A 22,243-nucleotide genomic window follows, 5' to 3' on the forward strand; every position below is an offset into this window, starting at 1 on the left:
ATTAAGCAGTCCTGTTGTTGCAAACTTCTAAATTCATCCAAAACCTAACCATGTTTCACCTTCCCCACAGTCAACACCATCAATTCAAGCCACTATCATCCTTCATCTGGCTACTGCAATAGCTTTCTAACTGGTTAACCTGCATACATCTATAGTCTGGTCTCAATCTAGTACCCAGTGAAAACATTAGCTAGATCATGTTGCTGCTCTGCTAAAAACCCTCCAACTTCCCCTGATCTCACACAGCAAAGGCCAGTCCTTACATGGCCTGTTCCTCATGACATCTCTCACCTTGAACAAACTAGGCATACATCCACATCCTGGCCTTTTCCCTGGCTTGTCCCTCTGCCTGGAATACTGTTCTTTCCTCAGGTGTCTACATCACACCCCTGCAAGCAATTGTTCAAAATGTCACTGTCTCAAATGAGAGCTACATGGTATTTAATACTGTTGTCTCCCAGCCCCCACTGCCCCAACTCCTGACCCTCCTCACTCTGTTCTACATCATTTTTCCTGTGGCACTCTAAGTTTTCGAATATCCTACATAATTTACTTTTATTTGTTGTCCATTTCTTTTACTAGAAAACATGAATTCACAAGGACAGGGCTCTTCTGTTTTGTTCATTGATGTATCACAAGCACTTAGAACAGCGCCTGGTCAACAGTAGGAGCTCAATGCATATTTAAATTAATGAATGTTTGAATAAATGAACCCAATACTTGGAGTCAGGAGAGAATCATGGGGAGGAACGGGTCAGGTATGTCTTCTGGAAATGACACCTGAGCTGAGCCTTCATGAGAAGAAATTAAGCAAGCAAGTAAATGGTCTGGAATTTCCAGAGATGACAGCATGAGAAGGTAGAGATGCAAGAAGGGCACGGGACTACAAACAGTTTGATGTTGCCAGAGCTTAAATAAGAGGCAAAGAGGTAGAAATAAGGCTGGTTCTTGTCAATTAGTGGAAGGTCCTGATTATATTCCAGCTCAAGTAAGTTTACTGTGAGTTTCTGAAACATCCATCAGACTTTAGTGACAACAATTAGTTTCAAGGAAAAAGTAATGTGCACATATAGGGTAGTGGTGATGTAGTCAAGAGATATTTTTAAAATATAACCAGCAGGACTTATTGAATGGACTGAATGTGGAGAGAGTGGTGAATGAGAATAAAGATAAGTACCAGCTTTCAAACTCACGTATATATGGTGTAATGAGAAAGAAGATGGTAAGTGTCCTAGCCGATGAGAAAGAAGATGTTAAGTTCAGTTTTTGACTTGTTAAATTTTAGCCCATTCAGTTAGAAAAAATGGTGATAGAAATAAACATTAATTTCCTTTTTAGATCCATTATGGTGACATGATGGAGAAAATATGAGGTAAGAAAACCTGTCAGGTTTCCATTCTAACCTTACCACTCATAAAAAATATTCAGGTGTTAACTTAAATCTTTCCTTTCCAAAAGAATACTTTAGGCCATTTAATACTAATTAGAACCTCACCATGCTCTGATAGAAGAACAGTGCTACGGACAAAATGTGTCCCCCCAAAATTCGTATGTTGAAGCCTTGATCCCCAGTGCAGTGGTATCTGGAGGTGGGGTCCTTGGGAGGTAATTAGGTCATGAGGGGTAGAGCCCTCACTGACAGGATTAGTGCCCTCATAACAGCTGAGAGATTAGTGCCCTAATAAGAAATGAGAAAGAGAGGATTTGTCTCTCAAAACATTTCTCTTGCAAGAAGGCAGCCATCTGCCAACCAGAGAGAGGGCCCTGCCCAGGAACTGCATCAGCCAGCACCATGGTCTCTGACTTCCCAGCCCCCAGAACTGTGAGAAATAAATGTTTAAAAGTCACCCAGTCTGTGGTACTTGTTGGAGCAGCCCGAATTTACTAAGACAGGTAAGCATAAGCATTTTGTTTAAAAGTTTGATAAACAGAAAAAAACAATTTCTCATTATGTGTTTCTGAGGTTTTTACAATTTGAGAATTTTGATTATTCTGGTGGACAAAAGTGCTAAATCCTCCTCGGACCGGGGATTAATATATTCTCTTTGGTACAATGGATTTAAGTAGCCCTCAACTGATCTCATATTTAAAGCAGAGACTATGAATCAGTCAGTTGTTGTGAGAGGAACATTTGGACTAGACATCTAACAACAAGGATCCTAGTTTTGATTATTTCATTTACTTGCCACCAAATGTGGTTTTACTGATTTTTCTTATCTCTTTATCTGACTGTATGCTTATTTGTATATTCAGTAACTATTTTTGAGCACTAACAACATGCTAGATACTAGAAATCTAAGGATGACAAAAGCATGGTCCCTGTCTTTTACTTAAGCTGGTAGACAACATAGAACAGATGAAGATAAATAACATTAGTGATGCCTGACCCACCTATTTCCCAGGGCTTTTATGAAGCTTCAACAAATTGAATTCTTTTCAAAAATATACAGCTCTCCACAGAAGTAAAGTGCTAATATTTGAAGGCAGATATTCACCATAACAGCACATTTCTCTATGTAGGCTGTTTCAAGTAGTCACTATGGAGCTTAATGAAGTAAGTGGAAATACAGGGCCCAAAAAATCAAAAGTCACAACCAATGGAAAAATAAAAACTGTATCGTGAGAGCTTCTTCAGTATGCCGAAGCATATTTTTAAAATCATTACAAGCATATGACTTCTATGTCAATCTAATAACAGGATTATATTTCAAATTAAGTACATTTTTCTAAGGTACAGTTGTTCACATCAAATGATCTAATTGTCAAGTCTAAATAAAATAAATTTACCTATGTTTAAATGCACAATGAAAACAACCAGTGAAATTTAAGTGGAAGACTGCTAAGAAAAAATGTATATATATATAAAAATTTCACTCAACTCAAAGGAAAAAATGTAACTATATACCAAAAGAAACACCATGGATTCAAGGGTCATGAGAACAAACAAAAAAATAACAGTTTTACTCTGGGTATTTTTATTAGCTTGTCTTGTTTTTTAATCAAGACAAGCATAGATGACCCTCTACTTATGAATTTTTATCCCTCGAAGTTCTTTATTTAGTGGTCCTTTTCAAATTGTTACACATTCAAAAATTAAAACAATATAAAATATATATATTAAGAAGTCTCATTCCCACCAGATTTCTCCCCCAAGAAAACACACAAGTATGTTTTCCTGTGTGTCCTACCAGTATTTCTTCATGTGGCAAATAACTCAAAATTTTTATAAATACAAACAAAACATATCCATATGTGTCAACCACCAAGTCCCGGCCTCCACAGCTGCTTGATTGATGCAAAGCGTTTCTTAGCCAGTTGCTTGTGATAGCATTAGTCTGAATTTGTTGAATGCCTGCTATGTGTGGGGCAGCATACTAATCATTTTCCATTTACTAAATCCATCTTCAAAATAATCCAGATACATGATTCTTACTATCCTCATTTTACAGAAGAGGAAAGAGGATTAAGAAGTTAGGTCACTTGCCAAAGTTAACATAGCAAACGTGTACCTGAGCTATGTTTCAAAACATATTAGTGTGCCTACAGATCCTCTTTACCGTATATTCTCTACTACCTCTTCAGTCTTACTGCCTCGCCAAAGTTTGCAAGTAAAACAGTCAGATACTCTAGGAGGCCAAAAATCACTTCCCAAAAAGATACCCACGTCAAATCCCTGGAACCCATAGAATATTTATTTGCCTTATGGCAAAAGATGAGATGATAGTGAAAGATCCTGGGAGGAGGAGTTTACCCTGTATTATCTAAGTGGGCCCTAAATGATACCACTTCAAGGTATTCCACACGGCATTCCTTCTAATCAAGGAATTTACCTCATAGCAAATGAGGTATGACCATGGACCCATCATCATGGAATTCACATTCAATGAACATGTCCCCATATCCTGAAGCAGCTGGTTTGACAGAAAAGAAAAATGGTATTTGAAGTCTCAGCAGCAGGTAGGTTTAGGTGGGGTATCTTGCAGGGCTGGGGCAATGTTCTGTGGACGACTGTATATGTACTAAACTGGTGTCTAATGTATGATACTGTTTCTCCCATAGCCGGGATTCATGGGTCCGGGAATCAAGGGTGGGGAGGAATAGGAATGGTACCCCTTAATATTACTCCTGGTGATTTACTACTAAAATGTTCACTTCCGGTTCCCACCACCTTATGCTCTGCTGGTCCTTCCAAGGAAGGAATATTTCTATCAGAAGACACAATGGCTCCAATGAACTGGAAGTTGAGACTGCCACGCAGCCACTTTGGGCTCCTCAGGCCTCTAAATCAATAGGCAAAGTACTGGCTGGGGTGATTGATCCTGATTGCCAGGAGGAAATGGAGCTGCTACTATCGGGTAATCTGGCTCCAGGCCCAAATCCTCTGTGTGATCTTTCAGGTCCAACATAGGCAGTTACTGAGTTGTGCCTGGCAGCCCTCATGGAGAAAAACTGACGCCACCATACAACACGCTTGGTGCGCAGTTTTCTGGAAGGAGTTGCAGTTAAGGGCTCAGGCTTCCCTGACCCCTGGGCCAGCCATGCTTGTTCACATATCTTCCTTCCTTGTCCAGGCACCCCCATTCAGCTGCCTTCTTACTGGGGGCCTGGAGGACGTGCTTTTCTCCCCTTTGTTTCGGTACTTTTCCATACGTAGCCCTTCTCCCAGCCAACAGGCCCATAAAGAGGCAGGAGCCTTTTGTTTGAGACTTCCCAGCAGTGAAATGCACCCCTCATCTGAGCTGATCCATCTGACTCTCACCCAGCGCCATTCTGCAGATTGACAGCCAGCACCTCTGGGGAGCAGCACCGTTTTGTGTCTCTTGTTTACACTGTCCCAGCAAGTGAACAAAGGCTTAGTTATTCCTTTTGGTTCGGCCACTTGTCCTAATGAACCACCTGGACACCTGGTTGCTTTTCGGCTACAGAAAGGTGGTTAGGAAGAACATGACTGGAATGTAGAATGTCCCTTAGGGCATCTGCCACCATGCCCTGCGACTGAAGTCAATGGAAAACCAACAACCCCTTTCAGGCAGGACTGTTAATGACCCAGGCCCCTCAGGAATGAGGGTCTGGGTCACCCTACAAGCAAAGAACCCTGAACAACAGGCTGTGGTGCTCCCAGAGGGCAAAGGGAATACAGAATGAGTAATGGAAGAAAGTAGCTATAAACACTATCTAGGACCAGGCAGTCAGTTTCAGAAATAAGGGCTGCAATGTTTATGAGTATTTCTTATTTTGTTATGAGTATGTGGGTATATAAATAATTAAGCAATTATTATCTCTGCATTCTTCCTGCTCTTATCCCTTATCATCTAACATAAGATGCATGAATAACAGTGAACTTTACATCACAGTATTTAAGTTCTAGGATGTTAAGGAAAACAATGAACACCAACCAGGAACTTCTGCATACCCTTCTGGGGAAAGGGTTAACACATTTTTGGTTGTAAGTAAGAGAGCTGCATCATGTCCTGTGGAAGTATGACTTTGTGGGTGTCTTTATTTGGAGATTAGTCATAGTTTAAAGAGAAGTATATGAGTGCCAAGTTTACAAGGGGTGATGGCCAGTTTTATGTGGGAACTTGACTAGTCTAATACTCCCAGTTACTCATTCAAATACTAATCAAGGTGTTGCTGTGAAGGTATTTTGTAGGTATGATTAGCAATCACAGTCCGTTGACTTTAAGGAGATTATCCTTGATAATCTGAGGGGGACCTACATGCAATCAAATGTATCCTTAAAAGAGGGAGGCAGAGCAAGTTTTGAGAGAGAAGTGCACAGAGGAGAAGGGGATGTGAAAATAGAGGCAGAGAATAGAATGATGCTGCCATAAGACAAGGAATGCCTGGAGTCCCCAGAAGCTGGAATAGACAGGAAAGCACTCTCCCTTCGAGCCTCTGGAGGGTGTGCAGCCCGCTAATACTCTGATTCCAGACTTCTCTTCTCCAGAATGGGAGAATGTATCTCCGTTGTGTTAAGCCACAGAGTTTGTGGCATTTGTTAGAGCAACCACAGGAAACTAATATAGGTACTTAATAATAAAACACAGTAAGGAAAGAAACTTTATCTGAGGAATGCGAGCCAGCTATAAATTATCAGACCCACAGAGGCAGGAGGGTGAGGCAGCAGTCGCATCCCACTTCCCCTCCTTGAGCTAAGTAATCAGCTCTTGAAGCTGCTTGCTATGTGTACTCTAGACCAGCTGCCGCCACAAGCAGCTGTCAGCTAACCAAGCAAGGCCACTCATTGGACACCATACCACATACCCCACACTTCACCAATGTATAGTCAATCACTAATCAATCTTATTTGTCTAACCAATGGGAATTCCTGACAAACAGCTGTTATCAGTCCCACTCCCTGTCCCCCTTTCTACTTTGGAAAACCTGCTTCTAACAAAGGCCGAACAGAGCTCACATCCAAGGTGACCTGGGTCTGTGTCTTCCAGGCGGCTGTCCTCTCATCTCGGCTCAAGTAAATTTTTTAAAATTAGATTTTGTGTCTCAACTTCCTCCTTCAGGTCAACAATATAATGAGAATCAGATAATATTGTAGAGAAAGAATGAGATAGTACATGCTTCCATTAAGCTACTGCACAAGTAAAACAAGTTTTTAAAATTGAATTCTTACTGAGACACCAATAGTTAAGATGTCCTCCCTCCCATTATACCACAAAATATGAAACCTGTGGCTCTTTAATATTTCCTTTCCCATTTTGCCATTTCCTCAGAGATCTGACCAGGTGGGGCAAAGAGTCATGTCCCAGAAGAGGCCTGATACTGTGTATTAAAAGGCCTAAAAGAAGGCAAGCAAATCTCTAATTAAAAATGTTAATAACATCCACAAGGGTCAAATGATAGTTTAAACCCCTGAAGCTATACAGAAATAATATTCTAAGTCATACTACCATATTGTAATTTACTAAGAAAACCACAAGTAAGGTCTAGAAGCCACCAAAATCCATGATTCTTAATACTTTTAAGTGACGTTTCATAAGAATGTTAGTTGGCTTCAGAGGTTGAAATACCAACTCGCTTCCTTGATTTAAAATTTGATGGGAAGCCAACATCTAGAACTCGGTAATGTTACCTACGACAGTCTTTCTTATATAGCTCTTTTATATTTGCCTTGGAAAAAAAATGCTGAACTAATGACAAAAGACAATCTTGGGGGACTTTGTCTTAAAAGTCTGAGGGTGGAGAATCAGCATGCAAGCACAACTTCAGGTGGCAGCACCTTTGGAATCAGCACCTCGCCAACTGTGGGGCATCCATTCAAGCTCTGGGGGATGGAATTCCCATACAACCTCGCCAGCCATCTCCAGCAGGTGACCAACTCTAAAGGATGAGAGCAGGGGAAGTGGAAAAGCAGAGAGTAGAACGGTGCGTGGAATGTGAGTTTCTGGAGGGCAGAGATTTTGTCCTGTTTGTTCTCATCATACCACCTGCATGTGGAACAAAGAAGACAGTAAATATCCGTGGAACAGGTCAATGCATAGAAGATGCGGGTGGAGGAATCAAAGAAAGAAGTAAACACGGGAGGAACATAACTTTTCTGAAAGTATATACGGGGAGAAGGCAATTAGAACGATACAAGGAGAAAGTTACATACCAAAACCCAGCTCTCAAATTGAAATTTAATACGTGTCTCATGCACAGCAGCAGTTTACGGAAAACAAAATGAGTAATTTCCTTAGGTTCTTGGGTACTAGATGGGGGTAAGTTATTTTTTGCTGTAAAATTTTAGCATGTATTCCCTGAACAGACAAAGGAGTTTCTCATTTAATTCATTGTTTCATCTTATTAGCACTAGCAGTACCGATAGAAAATTTAATCATTGCATGTTTCATTAAGTTAAAGCAGAAGAAACCTAGCAATTAGCAAATTCCAGACCCACCCAATATTTGGGGGATTTCTCTAAATGTCAAATATGAATTTTTTTTTTCCTATTTACCTGATTGACAGGATAGCAGAAATAAGGTATAAGGACTTTGGGAAATTACTGTTAGAAAAAAAAGAATGCAACACATAATTTTCATATGTCTTCCAGGAAAGAACCACCATTATTTTTGGCCTTTTAAAATTCAAGCTACAAACCACAGAGGTTAGATGAGGTTGAACACCTCATAAAGGTCCCTGCACACAGAAACATTCAGAAAACATTGCTGACAGATGACTGTCATTGGTATGGAGGGCTCAGAGATCTAGCAACCAAAACCAAGATTCATTACAATGCTTGCTTTAAATTTTGTTTTTGTTACCACTCCAATAAAACTAGATGACTCTCTTCTATTTTAACTAGTATTAGTCTTTATATTTTCCCTATCATCAATAAGAAATGTATCTTCTGTTCTTAAGGTAATTTATAATGCTGGTAAATACCGCTCTAAAAAAATTGATATGTATAACTATATGTCTATACCTTTCAAACTAAGTTATTCTTAAAATTGACACTAGGTGAAAATACTTTCCTTCCCCATCTTAATATTAGAAAAAAATTATCTTGGGGGTGGTAGTAAACTGTTGGAAAGTGAGGGAAATAAAGTAAGAATTTTTTTTTTCTTTTTGAGATGGAATTTTGCTCTTTTTGCCCAGGCTGGAGTGCAATGGTGTGATCTTGGCTCACTGCAACCTCCACCTCCTGGGTTCAAGCGATTCTCCTGCCTCAGCCTCCCAAGTAGCTGGGATTACAGTAATGCGCCACCATGCCCGGCTAATTTTTGTATTTTTAGTGGAGATGGGGTTTCACCATGTTGGTCAGGCTGGTCTTGAACTCCCAACCTCAGGTGATCTGCCTGCCTTGGCCTCCCAAAGTGCTGGGATTATAGGCCTGAGCCACTGCTCCTAAAGTGAGCTTTATGATTTTACTTTGTCCCCTGCTATCAAGTCAGTACTTTCAGATATATTCCATAAAAAGGGGGAAAACCTATATTCATCTGCCATTTTAAGAAAATATGATGTTACAGTTCATGAAATCCACATCTGAAATACTAGTATAGTGAAGAAAACATGAGTTCTGGGAGCAGACAGGTGTGAGCTTAAATCTCTAATCTATCACTTATTAATGTAACCTCTGTCCGGACAATTTCCCCACCTACACTATGCAGTTTTTGTGAATGTTAAATGAGGTAAGTAATGTTAAGACTCTAGCATAGCCCTAATACACAGGAAGTACTCAACAAATATTTAAAATAAATATTCATAAAAGTCTCTTTAAGTATCTTTATTTTCCAAATATTCTACCACCCAATGAAAGCATTAAGAAACCAGTTCTTTTCAAATCAGCCATGGCCACAAAACTAACACAGTTAACACAGATTAATATATCGCTAACATATACAAGCTCACTTGTACATGTCTGTACAAACTGCTGAAGTCCAAAAAATAAAATTTCATCAATTGCAAACATACAGAGCGTGCAAAATATTACAGGCTTTTAGATAGCTTCCAATTCTGTTTACAAGCAAGGTACAGGGGAAAAGTTAATTGGGTGAAATGACTTGAAAAGACAATGAGTATCAGCTGAATAAGGTCCCGTACAGCCTGCTGTGTTCACTATAGCACTCAGCATGCATGGCCTCTACATGCTTATGGAATAGAGAATATGAAATTTCCCCAATTTTAGTTGTTCTCTTAAAGGTTTGTTACTTTATATTTAAAATGCATTGGTTAAAACTTTAAAAAATGTTTTATTTCTTTATTTTTCATTTAGCTTTAAGTAAAATAAAGACAATCAAAAATGAAAATGAACACTAGAACCTTTTTTCAAACTTTGAAAATCAACTTAATATTTTTTGAGGCTGGTTTGGTGAGTGCATGGGTATTCACTTATTCACGTTTTAAATTAATTACATATATCTTCAGACACATAACAGTCCCTGGCATAGAGATTGTTTCTGAATGGATGGAAAGAAGAAAGGAAAGGAGGCCTTCCTGGAGTAAGGGAAGAAAGGCAAATGGATGTATGGGAAAAATTATAAATTTGAAAAAAGTGTCACAGAATGAAATTGTCTATATTCCAGGCTAAATAACTTATCTGCATATGGTATGAACTGCAGGTTACGTAACAAGTCTAACCAACCAGCCACTAAAAAAAAAAAAAAAAAAAAAAAAAAACCACACAGATACATTTAAAACCCTACCTTTACATATAAATTTCATTTAAAGAAAAATGTAAAGAGTTAAGAAAAATACTTCAAAAGGCAAACTGTTAAGTTTAAATATCCGTATTGTATTATTTCACTTTTTATGACAAACTGAGATAAAAAGTACAAAGGACAGCAGATACTTCTGAATGTCACTTGAAAAATTTGGATTTTCAGTTGTACACACCTGAGGTTGAGGCAAGTTATTGGCAAAACCATTTCAGGAGTGTTTATGAAGACTAGAAAAGGTTCAGGGATAGAATATAGAGGGCAGGTTATACTGATTTACAAGAAAGCAGTCATAAGAACTAACACTCATGGGGTAGTCACGTGTTTTTCACAAAAATTCTATAAGGTAAGAATTAGTATTATTCCTTCCATTTTAGAGGATGAAACTGAAGCAGAGAGGTTAAATAGCTGGCCGCACAGCTAGTCTGCAGCAAAGTTCGATTAAAACCCAGGCGTCTGCTTCCAGAGTCCCGCTTGCAGACACAAGAGTAGAAATATATACTGAATCAAGTTGAACCATAATGCAAATTCATAGCAAACATAAAGAATATGTGCTTTTCATTTTGACCCAATAAATACCTTTTTAGTGTTTATTATGTGCCAGGTGCAAAACTGCAGCCTCCTTTTTACTTCATGTAATGCTAAATTTACAATCTGTTTTGAGTAGATACTAAAAAATGACTTAAGTCGACCGGGTGCGGTGGCTCACACTTGTAATCCCAGCACTTTGGGAGGCCAAGGCGGGCGGATCACGAGGTCAGGAGATGGAGACCATCCTGGCTAACACGGTGAAACCCCCTCTCTACTAAAAATACAAAAAATTAGGTGGGTGTCGTGGCAGGCGCCTGTAGTCCCAGCTACTCCAGAGGCTGAGGGAGGAGAATGGTGTGAACCCAGGAGGCGGAGCTTGCAGTGAGCCTAGATTCCACCACTGCACCCCAGCGTGGACGACAGAGCGAGACTCCGTCTCAAAAACAACAACAACAAAAATTAGACATTTAACTCAAGTACAACAACGTTGACATGATGACATCATAGATATGTATGTAATTTCCCCTCAGCTAACAAAGTATTTAAATCAAAATAAATTAGAAAATTAGATGGAGTTGCTTTGCCCAGATACTTTCTCATTGTACTGTATTAGTCATTTGGATTATGAGAACAGCAAAGCAAAAGAAGAAGTATTTTTATTGGGAAAAAAAAAGAGGAGCATAGGATGGCATGAAAGACAGGAAATCAAAAGATCATGTGTAATTCACTGTAAATTTCGTAACATGGAAAAAAGTTAATTGTGTTGCAGCCATATCTGTAAGTCCTAATGGCCAGCACAAAGGGGGCTTTTTTTTCACAGCAAAAAAAAAAAAAAAATGAATTTTAAGCATTTTCTCTGACAAGTATTTTCATTGTGCTTCTGTTATTCTTCGAAAACAGAAACTGGAATGAGGTTTAAGTTTTGCACTTGGAATGAAATTAGCATGATCGTATAGTTGGTGTCAATAAAGAAATTATTTGTTGACTGCTGGCTTTGCTGTATTCTGCTCTACTATTGTAAAATCTGTCAGTCCCGGCTGCCATCTCCCCTTCAAAACCCAAGTTTCCCAATAAAAAGAACCACAGTTGTATGGAATGGGTCACCAGAGATTTGAACCTCCGCAAGCATTACTCCCTGGTCCTGCCCTGCTCTGCAGTCTTTGCAAAAAGACAATGGCAAGTTCACCTCCTACTTGGGACACCCAAAATGAAGCTTAAACAACTCTTCAAAACATGTGTGTTGTTGTGCTGTTTTTTTGTTTTTTTTAAGTTAAATTAGCTGCTGAATGTATTTTAGCCCAATATAAATTAAGGATATAATCTACCTGACATTGCCTTGAATGGGTTTTTATGCCGTTTACAAGAAACTTAAAACTCCATAAAGCTGACCTATTCATTCATCGATGCTTTTTATTTAAAAGGCTCTATTATATGTCCATCCCAGAAAACCAAATATCCATTTTAAAACACACATAAGACAAAAATGCTATAGTAGCATACCAAAAACACTCCCTACAGCACTGGTTTAATTCAAGTCCTTACATATATATGATAAACTTAAAAATTCAAAATGTGCTAAGCTGGAGGCATCACACTACCTGACTTCAAACTATACTACAAGGCTATAGTAACCAAAACAGCACGGTACTGGTACCAAAACAGATATATATAGTGAAACAGAACAGAGGCCTCAGAAGTAACACATCTACAACCATCTGAGCTTTGACAAACCTGACAAAAAACAAGCAATGGGGAAAGGATTCCTTATTTAATAAATGATGTTGGGAAAACTGGCTAGCCATATGTAGAAAACTGAAACTGGACCCCTTCCTTATACTTTATACAAAAACTAAATCAAGATGGATTAGAGACTTAATCCTAAGACTTAAACTCATACAAACCCTAGAAGAAAACCTAGGCAATACGATTCAGGACATAGGCATGGGCTAAGACTTCATGATTAAAACACCAAAAGCAATGGCAACAAAAGTCAAAACTGACAAATGGGATCTAAGTAAACTAAAGAGCTTCTGCTCAGCAAAAGAAACTATCACTGGAGTGAAGAGGTGACCTACAGAATGGCAGAAAATTGTTGCAATCTATCCATCTGACAAAGGGCTAATATCCAGAATCTACAAGGAATTTAAACAAATTTAAAAGAAAAAAACAACACCATCAAAAAGTGGGCAAAGGATATGAAAAGACAATTCTCCAAATAAGACATTTATGCGGCCAAACAAACATACGAGAAAAAAAGCTCATCATCACTGGTCATTAGAAAAATGCAAATCAAAACCACAATGAGATACCATCTCACGCCAGTTAAAATGGCCATCATTAAAAAGTCAGGAAACAACAGGTGCTAGAGAGGATGTGGAGAAACAGGAATGCTTTTACACTGTTGGTGGGAGTGTAAATTAGTTCAACCATTGTGGAAGACAGTGTGATGATTCCTCAAGGATCTAGAACCAGAAATACCATTTGACCCAGCAATCCCATTACTGGATATATACCCAAAGGATTATAAATCATTCTACCATAAAGACACATGCACACATATGTTTACTGCAGCACTGTTCACAATAGCAAAGACTTGGAATCAACCTAAATGCCCATCAATGATAGACTGGATAAAGAAAATGTGGCACATACACACCATGGAATACTATGAAGCCATAAAAAAGGATGCGTTCATGTCCTTTGCAGGGACATGGATGAAGCTGGAAACCATCATTCTCAGCAAACTAACACAGGAACAGAAAACCAAACACTGCATGTTCTCACTTATAGGTGGGAACTGAACAATGAGAATGCATGGACACAGGGAGGGGAACATCACACACTGGGGCCTGTTGGGGGGAAGAGGGTTAAGGGAGATAGCATTAGGAGAAATACCTAATGTAGATGACGGGTTGATGGGTGCAGCAAACCACCATGGTTAGTGTATACCTATGTAACAAACCTGCATGTTCTGCACATGTATCCCAGAACTTAAAGTTTAATGGGGAAAAAAAAAGTTCAGAATGTCCTAGCTAAGAAAGTTGATGGCATGAGTCGGTATTCTGATATGATCAAAAGCAGTACAAATATGGGGTACTACAAAAAAAACCTTAAAAAGGAGCCATCAATGAAAATTGCATATATTGGCCATTCCATCAGCAAAATCTACTGCTAATACTGAGACATTACATTAGTCACATTTCAATTTATTTAAAGTTTTCTAGTAAATCTTTATGTTTTATAATAAAGATATTTTATTATAACTTGCTAAGATATTTTTAAATGATGATATTCTAAACACTCTACCTTGTAAGGACACTTACTAATATTATGTGGTATGTGGGTCATTCTGAGTATGTTAAGGACGCAAAATCCAGTCAAAATTCCGAAGACTGAAAACTTTGCTCAGATTCCTTATTCAGGCATAGCACACAAAATAAATTATTGTAGGTGAGCTAAATAACCAATATTAAAACCTGCACCATATGACAACATTCTTAATCATACTAATTTGTGATGTATAAGTTTTCTAATAATTGCTTTCTATGCCAATTACTTTGTATAATATTGTTTTATAAAAATTAGGAAGAACCCTACGATACTGGATGAATTGGAGATAGCATTATAAGTCATCATTTAAGTATACATTTCCTAGCTTTATCCACTGTCAAGGCCTAGAAGGAATAACATCCAAGTTGCAATGCGCACATCTAGCGCTCAAGTCTTAGCTACTAAATACCATTTCACACTGAACAGAACCAGAGTTCCCTGGAGAAGTGGCTGATTCCAGGTCTGAAATAGGAACATACAAAGTAAATAAGGGAAATGTGCGAAGAGAGCGACTGTTTCTGAGACTAATAAAGACATAGGAAATACAGTAAGAAAATGTTTGAAAGAATGCATTTTGGCCAAATCTGGGTAATCTGAGGACTGGAAATAATAAATACAGCAATAGATTATAACACATTAAATATAAAAAAGGATAGACACGGTAATGTATTAGAATACTGAATAGAAAAGGAATCCATGGGTCCTTCATGATACCCAAAGTGAAGCAGAACGAAAAAGTGGGAGCAGAGTGAGGGAAGTCCTTTTCTCTCAGAAGAATTCAAGCTGTAAATACAGACAGAATAGCAGAATTCATTCAAAAATCATCATTTTCTAAGCCCCAAAGCAATAATTCCGGCCAAGATCATCAATGAACAGTAAAACCACTGAATGACAGGGTGTAGAGAAATAGATATTCACAAGCTCTCAAAGAATCATTCCATGGATTACTCATCACAAAAGAGAAATGACACCTTTGTGGTGGAGACATCTGGCAGACTCCATCTGAACCCAGTGAGCAAATTTAGCATCGCCAAGAATAGAAAGGACGTGCAACGCGATGGTAATTTGTGCCAAGCCAAAGAACCATATACTCACGTGCATAATGTTAAAAAGGACACTTAAAAGGATGGCAGGAGGTAAGTCTGGTGTGGTAAACAAGATCAGATCAAGAATTATGATTATCCCCAATCTACAGGTGAAGAAACCAAAGTTCAGAGAAGTAACTTTGTCAAACTCATGTACCTAAGTGATTGGCAAAGCTGGAATTTGAACAAAGTGAGTCGATTCTGAAACCCAGATTCTTTGGACTGCAGGAGCCTGGCAATCCCAGCCATCACTGGGTTTAAGGCCCAGGTCCAGCCATATGGAAATGGCTCCCTTAAGCCCTAGCCAGCGACTTTAGGGGCCAGCCCTGCAGCTCACCTGCCCTAGCCTCAGTCTGTCCTTTGCTAGCCTACTTGTCTCTGGATTAGTCCTCTCCTGGGAGTCAAACTAACCTGCCTCCCCACCAAAGTTGGGCAACATCACTGTTACAGAAAAGATGGCTGGAAGCCTTTGGCTATATTATAGAGTTAAGAAAATTGGCTCAATTATCACACAGATGGACATCTGCAAAGCTAATAAAGACAGGCCTGTAGAATGACCAAAATTAAATTATTATCATTTCATTGTTCTAGTCCATTTAAATGAATGAAATTGAACATGTGACATACCCATGAAATGCTTGCCCATGTTCCATTATCAGGGCCTCAAATGAAAATCAGTCCTTATTTTAATAAACTTACACCCAGACTTCTGTTATTATACAGCCAAAAACCTACTCCGTTATCTCCAACTAATATGTCTGTCTTGGTCCTTTCAGACTGTTGTAACAAAACACCTTAGATTGGGTAATCTAAGAACAACAGAAACTGATTTTTCACAGTTCTGAAGGCTGGAAGTCCAAGATCAAAGCATCAGTAGACTCAGCATCTGGCGAAGGCCCCTTCTTCATGGATGAGCCTTTCTGTGTGTCCGCACATGGCTGAAGGGGAAAGAGGTCTTTGGGGCCTCTTATCAGAGCATTAATTAATCCCATTCTCAGGGTGGAGCCCTCATGACCTGACCACCTCCCAAAGGCCCCACATTCTAATACCATCTATCTTGGTGATGATGTTCAACATATTAATTCAGGGCTGAGGGAGGACAAATATTCAGACCACAGAAATGGCCAAAACCAAACACCTGATTTTCTTCCTAAAACTGATCCTCCATTCTTCCATCAAGGCTGAAACCCTGAAGCCATCATTGGCATCTTTCTCTCCTACCTTACAGCTAATACATGAGGAAATCCTGTTGGCCGTACCCTGAAAAAGTATCCACAATCCTTTCATTTCTCATCCAGTCTACTGCGTCTACCAGCCCTTTCCTGGGTTGGCCACTGGCCTCCTAACTTGTCTCCCTGTGTCTGCCCTTTTTCTCCTACAGTCAATTCTCAACACAGTAGTCACAGTGATCTTAGGAAGTCAGATCAGGTCACTTCTCTCCTTAAAACTCTTCAATGAACCAGGTGCCGTGGTTTTACCTGTAATCCCAGCACCTCTGGTGGCTGAGGTGAGAGGATCACCTGAGTCCAGCAGTTCCAGACCACGCTGGGCAACATAGCAAGACCCCTTCTCTATAAAAAATTTTTTAAAATGAGCTGGGTGTGGTGGCACACACCTGTAGTCCCAGCTACTTGGGAGGCTGAAGTGGGAGGACTGCTTGAGCCCAGGAGGTCGAGGCTGCAAGGAGCCATGATCGCTCCACTGCTGTCAGCCTGGGCAACAGAGTGAGACCCTGTCTCAAAAAAATATGTAAGTGAATAAATAAACAAACTCTTCAGTTTCCTCCTGTCTTACTCAGAGAGCAGACAAAATCCTTCATGGGGTCCTGAATATCCTAGGAGAACTTTGCTCTCCTCCTCTACTGACATGGCCTCCTTGCAGTGCCTCCACATATGCCAGTCATATTCTGAGGCCGCATTTTTGCAATTGCTCTTTCTTCCTTCTGCTTGAAACTTGTTACCAGCTGTCTGTCTGGCTCACCTGCTCTAAATTTTTGCTCAAATTTTACCTTCTTGGTGCAGCCTTCCCTGCCCATGTTAATTAAAATGGTAACTGCCCTTCACTGCTTTTTCTCCATAATGCTTACCAGCAATCTGACACACCACATATTTTCCTGATTTATTTCTGTCTTATCCCTCCTCTCCTTTAATGCAGATATCCCGGAGGAAAGTGATTTTATTTTAATCTGTACCTTCACTGCTGTATTCCCAATTCCTAAAAAAGTTCTTGGCACATAGTAGACACCTGAAATCTGTTACATAAATAAATACATGATAAACCCACACATACAGACCATGGATTAAGAAAATTATCTTGTGGATTAAGTTTTTTTATACTCACTTTCTTCTAATATACAGTACTAAAAGCCAAATCAGGTTTTCATGGAGAACTAGTCACAAAGTTATCTCAATTCTCAAATCGTATGTAGAAAAGTAAGCCGATGAGTCTTTGGCTGTATTTGCACCCAAGCATTTTCCTATGTAAAACTCAGGTTTTGGTCACAAAAATGGTTTCTCCCTTTAGGCTAACTTGGCTGATTGTTAAAGTGACATATGTATGATATTAAATGTGACCAATAAATAGAAGGAAATACTCCCTCAAATATGTCCAAACGTAGCACACAAACAAAGACTTATATGCATTTCACAGGACAGAAAAAAACAAACTCACTTTAGAAACGGGATGACTACTTTACATGTTCCAGTTAATTCTTTTCCAGATAGCTTAATGGCTATGGACAAGATCTCAGCAACATCAAACTGCCACAGACAGGAGAAAAGCTGGATGATACTAGGTTTACTCACAGTTTTTGTGTGTCCTTCATAGGCCCTTAAGTCCCACTTATATATAATGGAATGTAAATGGAAAGTAACAGAAAAAAGACTGTGAGGCTGGTAAAATGGAAAAGAAAAGAAATAGCAATCTGAGGTCAGCTGTGTGTGACCCACGTGTAAGACTGAGGTCGAACTTGTCTCCCTGTGAACAAAACACGGCAACAAGAGCTCCACTAGCACAGGTCACACTTTGGTCTCTGCTCACCTGAGGCGCTCAATGCCACGAGTCAAGACAACAAACCACTCACAACTCTAATTTTAAGAGGGTCTTTTTCCACTTACTTTTTTGTTGAGGGAAAAAACCCCAAACCTGTCAGTTTGCCGATTAGGTTTTACAATACCAACATACATCTTAGCAGTTACTTAAGTATATCTGAGAATGGTGGAATTTATTGCTACAAAGTTTGGAAGTATACTTTACTAATAGTATTTAATTTCTATTCTTCTTATTAACAGATCTTAGAGAGAGAGAGGGAGCACCAACAATATCAAGGAGATCTTAAAAACAGAATGTTTAAGAGTTACATGCAACACATAAGCAATTTTTTCAAAAAGAGAAGAAAGGAAAGGCGTATTTAGCAAAACTGTCTTTAAAATTTTCTAAACTTGGCCGTGCGCGGTGGCTCACGCCTGTAATCCCAGCACTTTGGGAGGCCAAGGTGGGCGGATCACGAGGTCAGGAGATCGAGACCACAGTGAAACCCCGTCTCTACTAAAAATACAAAAAATTAGCCGGGCATGGTGGCAGCGCCTGTAGTCCCAGCTATTTGGGAGGCTGAGGCAGGAGAACGGCGTGAACCAGGGAGGCGGTGCTTGCAGTGAGCCAAGATCGCGCCACTGCACTCCAGCCTGGGCGACAGAGCGAGACTCCGTCTCAAAAAAAAAAAAAAGAAAAAGAAAAAAAAATTTTTCTAAACTTAAAACACTTGTACAGAAGTTGTTTCATATCATGAAAAATGGGAGTTCATACCTTTCTTTATAATCAGGGTTCAAATGGTGTGGCCCCTACTGTGTGACCTTGGGCAATGGACTTATCCTAAGGTTCAGATCTGTAAAATGGTGATAATAATAGTATCAATCTTATAAGGATTATCATGAAGACGAATAAGGATAATGCACATCAAATTCTTAATATGCCATCTGGAACATGGCAATTAATAAACGGTTCCTTGGGTTCTTCTATTAAACTCATACAATAGGTAGAATCACAAACTAATTTTCAAAGAAAAAAATCCATTACTCTTATAAATTTTCAAATAAATTAGGAAAATTTAAAACTAATAGCTCTGCACTGGGACCTGGAGGGCCCGCTCCTGCCAGCCGCTGGGAGGCTGGCTATGGACCTGCCTTCTGTAAGATGAGGGGATGGGGTCAGGACTTCTGGCTCCTTGTACATGTCCAGTTTTCTCTATGGAATGCTCTCTTTTCTCTTTTCTACCCTACGCAGACTCCCTTTCCGGTCCTTCAGAAGAGGTGAGAAGCAGTCCTACTAATATTAGTACTTCCAGATCAGCCTTAACTCTAAGTTAGACATTCTCATATATTCTAATCTATCTCCCACTGGTAATTTCAGAGTTGCCATAAGACAGCTGTGAAGGAATTGTAAAGGAAATAATCCTAATGAATTGGATGCCAACTCCTCCACTACTGTGACTGCCAGCATTTCTGGCAAACAGTAAATGCTTTGCTGAAAACAAAAGCACACTAAAACAAGCAAACAAGAAGAAGCAGACATAAAACGTAAGCCTTCACCTTTACAAGGCAAACAAATCTTTATGCACAGTCCTTGCTCAATTCAACTCACTCCCTTGCAATAGGGATGACTCTTTCTCTGTTGCACAAATGCAGAGTGCCTGTATAGTTTTCTCTTCTTCAGTACTACCCTTTCCGAAGCTTCCGTCTGGCAAATTTCAGTTTTAGTTTTCATTTTCTCACCAGTCTCTCTCCTGACTTCTTGGAGTAATGAAAAGTCAGAGGAACCCCTAGAGTCACTGTTTCCATCACTTAACCCGTGTCAATTAGGAAAATATAAGGTATGCCTCAGTTACATTTTAGTATCATAAAGCTTCTTAGAGCGCCTCAGGGTCTTTAAACAGTGTTAATAGATTACCTGGTAAAACAGTAAGAACTTCATGAATATTTTTGTTATTATCATATGAGCAAGCAAGCACCCTCCTCACCATATAATGTTGCCATACCAGTTAACCGTCAACTGCTGCGTCACAGGCAGGAGTGGGAGTGCGTCTCTGGCCAACAGTACAGAGCTGGTGAGCGGGCCTCCACGGCCTCCTCCACAGCCTTCCTCCCCGGTTTGGCATCAGTTACACAGACTTGCCTAGGAACGCAGTCTTGCACACATCCTTAGATTACTTTCTTTCTACCTGGAGGCAAAGGTGACACGCTGATGGGGTCTCCCATTGCCCAACTCTCAGGCCTAGGATTGGCCAACTGCCCTCCCAACAGATTCCAACTGCTCAAGGCTGAGTCCAAGCTGTTCCCTCCGGCGCCACTGACATCACAGTCCGACCCGGGAATCCTCACCACACCGCACCTCACACACCCCTCCCCAGCCAAAGGCTTTCATCTCTGTCAAATCAACACTTCCCACCCCAAGTGAGAATCTGACACATTATAATCACCTTCACTCCTCCACCGAGGATCCCACGAACCACAGAAGACTCACTCGTTTTTCAGGGCTGCATGCTGGGGACACACTGCCAAAACAGGCTGCAGCCCTTCCAAGACGCTCACCACCCGGGAGAGGGAGTGTGGCCGGCCAGGGCAGGGCTCTGAAGGACGATTGTCCAGGAAAATGGAGTGAATGAGTTCTCTGTAAAGTCAGCTTTGAAGCTCAGAGTCCAACTGAACCCAATGAGAAAGTGGGTTGTCTTTTGAGAACGCTTGCTTCTTTCTGTTCAAGAAACCAAATTGTGTGTGTGTGGCTGCGCACGCATATACACACAGGCACGTCAATGTTCTAATGTGTCCTTCCACGTACAGGCTAGCATATATTTCTTCACTGTTGCACAGCCAAGCCTTTTCCTCGCTCACTTTCACCCCAGCAGCATCCAGCCATCTTTTCCGGTATTAACTTCCTCGCTTGATGTTTCTCTCTGCGTCTCACTGAGCTTTCCCACCGGCAGATTTACATCTGCAGCTGTCCTCAGCAGCCTTTCACTCCCACAGTATGTGCTGTATAATGGCCTTGAGACTGCTTTATCAAGGACACAAGGTAATTGCCCTCAGCAGGACCTGAAGGACCTGCTAAACTCCTTTTAACTACTCTGACATGATTGTATCAAGCAAAGTCAGACAGTAGTATTTTCAAAAATTGCTCCTGCTCTCTTCCCTCCATTCCTGACTCACAAATAAGCACCGAATTCTTTAAACATATCTGATGCTGGAAGCAAGATTAGCTAAGTCCAGTGCTCAAAGGTTTAAATATGTTATATGGTTTGGCTGTGTCCCCACCCAAATCTCAACTTGAATTGTATCTCCCAGAATTCCCAAGTGTTGTGGGTGGGACCCAGGGGGAGATCACTGAATCATGGGAGCTGGTCTTTCCCAAGCTGGTCTTTCCCATGCTACTCTCGTGATAGAGAATGAGTCTCATGAAATCTGATGGGTTTTTCAGGGGTTTCCACTTTTGCTTCTTCTTCATTTTTTCTTTTGCTACTACCATGTAAGAAGTGTCTTTCACCTACTGCTATGATTCTGGGGCCTCCCCAGCCACATGGAACTGAAAGTCCAATTAAACCACGTTTTCTTCCCAGTCTCAGGTATGCCTTTATCAGCAGTGTGAAAATGGACTAATATGATTAAAGTATTTTTTCTCTAGCTACCCAAATATAACAATTACATTTTTTACAGTTTTATATTACACATAATTTGCTAACATTTATTGAGTGCCTGCTGTGTACTACGCAGTGTTTTATGTGACTTAGTGACATTGTAATATGAAATACTTATACCAGCCCTATGAGGTAGATAAATGAAAGAACTGGTAGACTCCCATACTTTTAAGATCCAATTGCCCTGTCCTTTAAATTCCTTTCACAGAGTAATTATTTTCAAGATTTCCTAGTCTTTAGATGCCACAGCCCCCTAAAGTTTTCATGTTAAGAACTTGCTAACAGATAACTACTTAGTGTTTCTCAAAATTTACATAGATTAGTCAGGGAGGTTCTCTTCTGCTTTCTGAAATTTTCATTTATTTGCTCTTAGGTACATTAAAGAATCATTAGGGTCCCCCATGCCTATCCAATTAATTAATTATAGTTTATAATTAGGTAGCCTCCTCTCAAAGCCC

General features: G+C 39.9%; 1 protein-coding gene across 9 annotated transcripts in view; it reads right to left on the minus strand.

Moving 5' to 3' along the window:
* PDE10A (phosphodiesterase 10A) overlaps positions 1-22,243 on the minus strand; it is a 665,278-nt gene that overhangs the window by 251,734 nt on the left and 391,301 nt on the right. For 2 of the 9 annotated variants that reach the window (XM_021936909.2, XM_021936906.2), the window contains exon 1: positions 20,115-21,457. The exons of 6 other annotated variants lie outside the window; for them this stretch is intronic. In XM_021936909.2, the coding sequence (XP_021792601.1) occupies positions 20,115-20,130 (16 nt within the window). In that variant the 5' untranslated portion in view covers positions 20,131-21,457. Of the gene's footprint in view, positions 1-20,114; positions 21,458-22,243 lie in introns of those variants that run through there. One more of the 9 variants, XM_021936907.2, reaches the window with a different exon arrangement.

This window comes from Papio anubis, chromosome 6 (assembly GCF_008728515.1).
Source record: "Papio anubis isolate 15944 chromosome 6, Panubis1.0, whole genome shotgun sequence".
In the NCBI taxonomy this organism is placed as follows: Eukaryota; Metazoa; Chordata; class Mammalia; order Primates; family Cercopithecidae; genus Papio; species Papio anubis.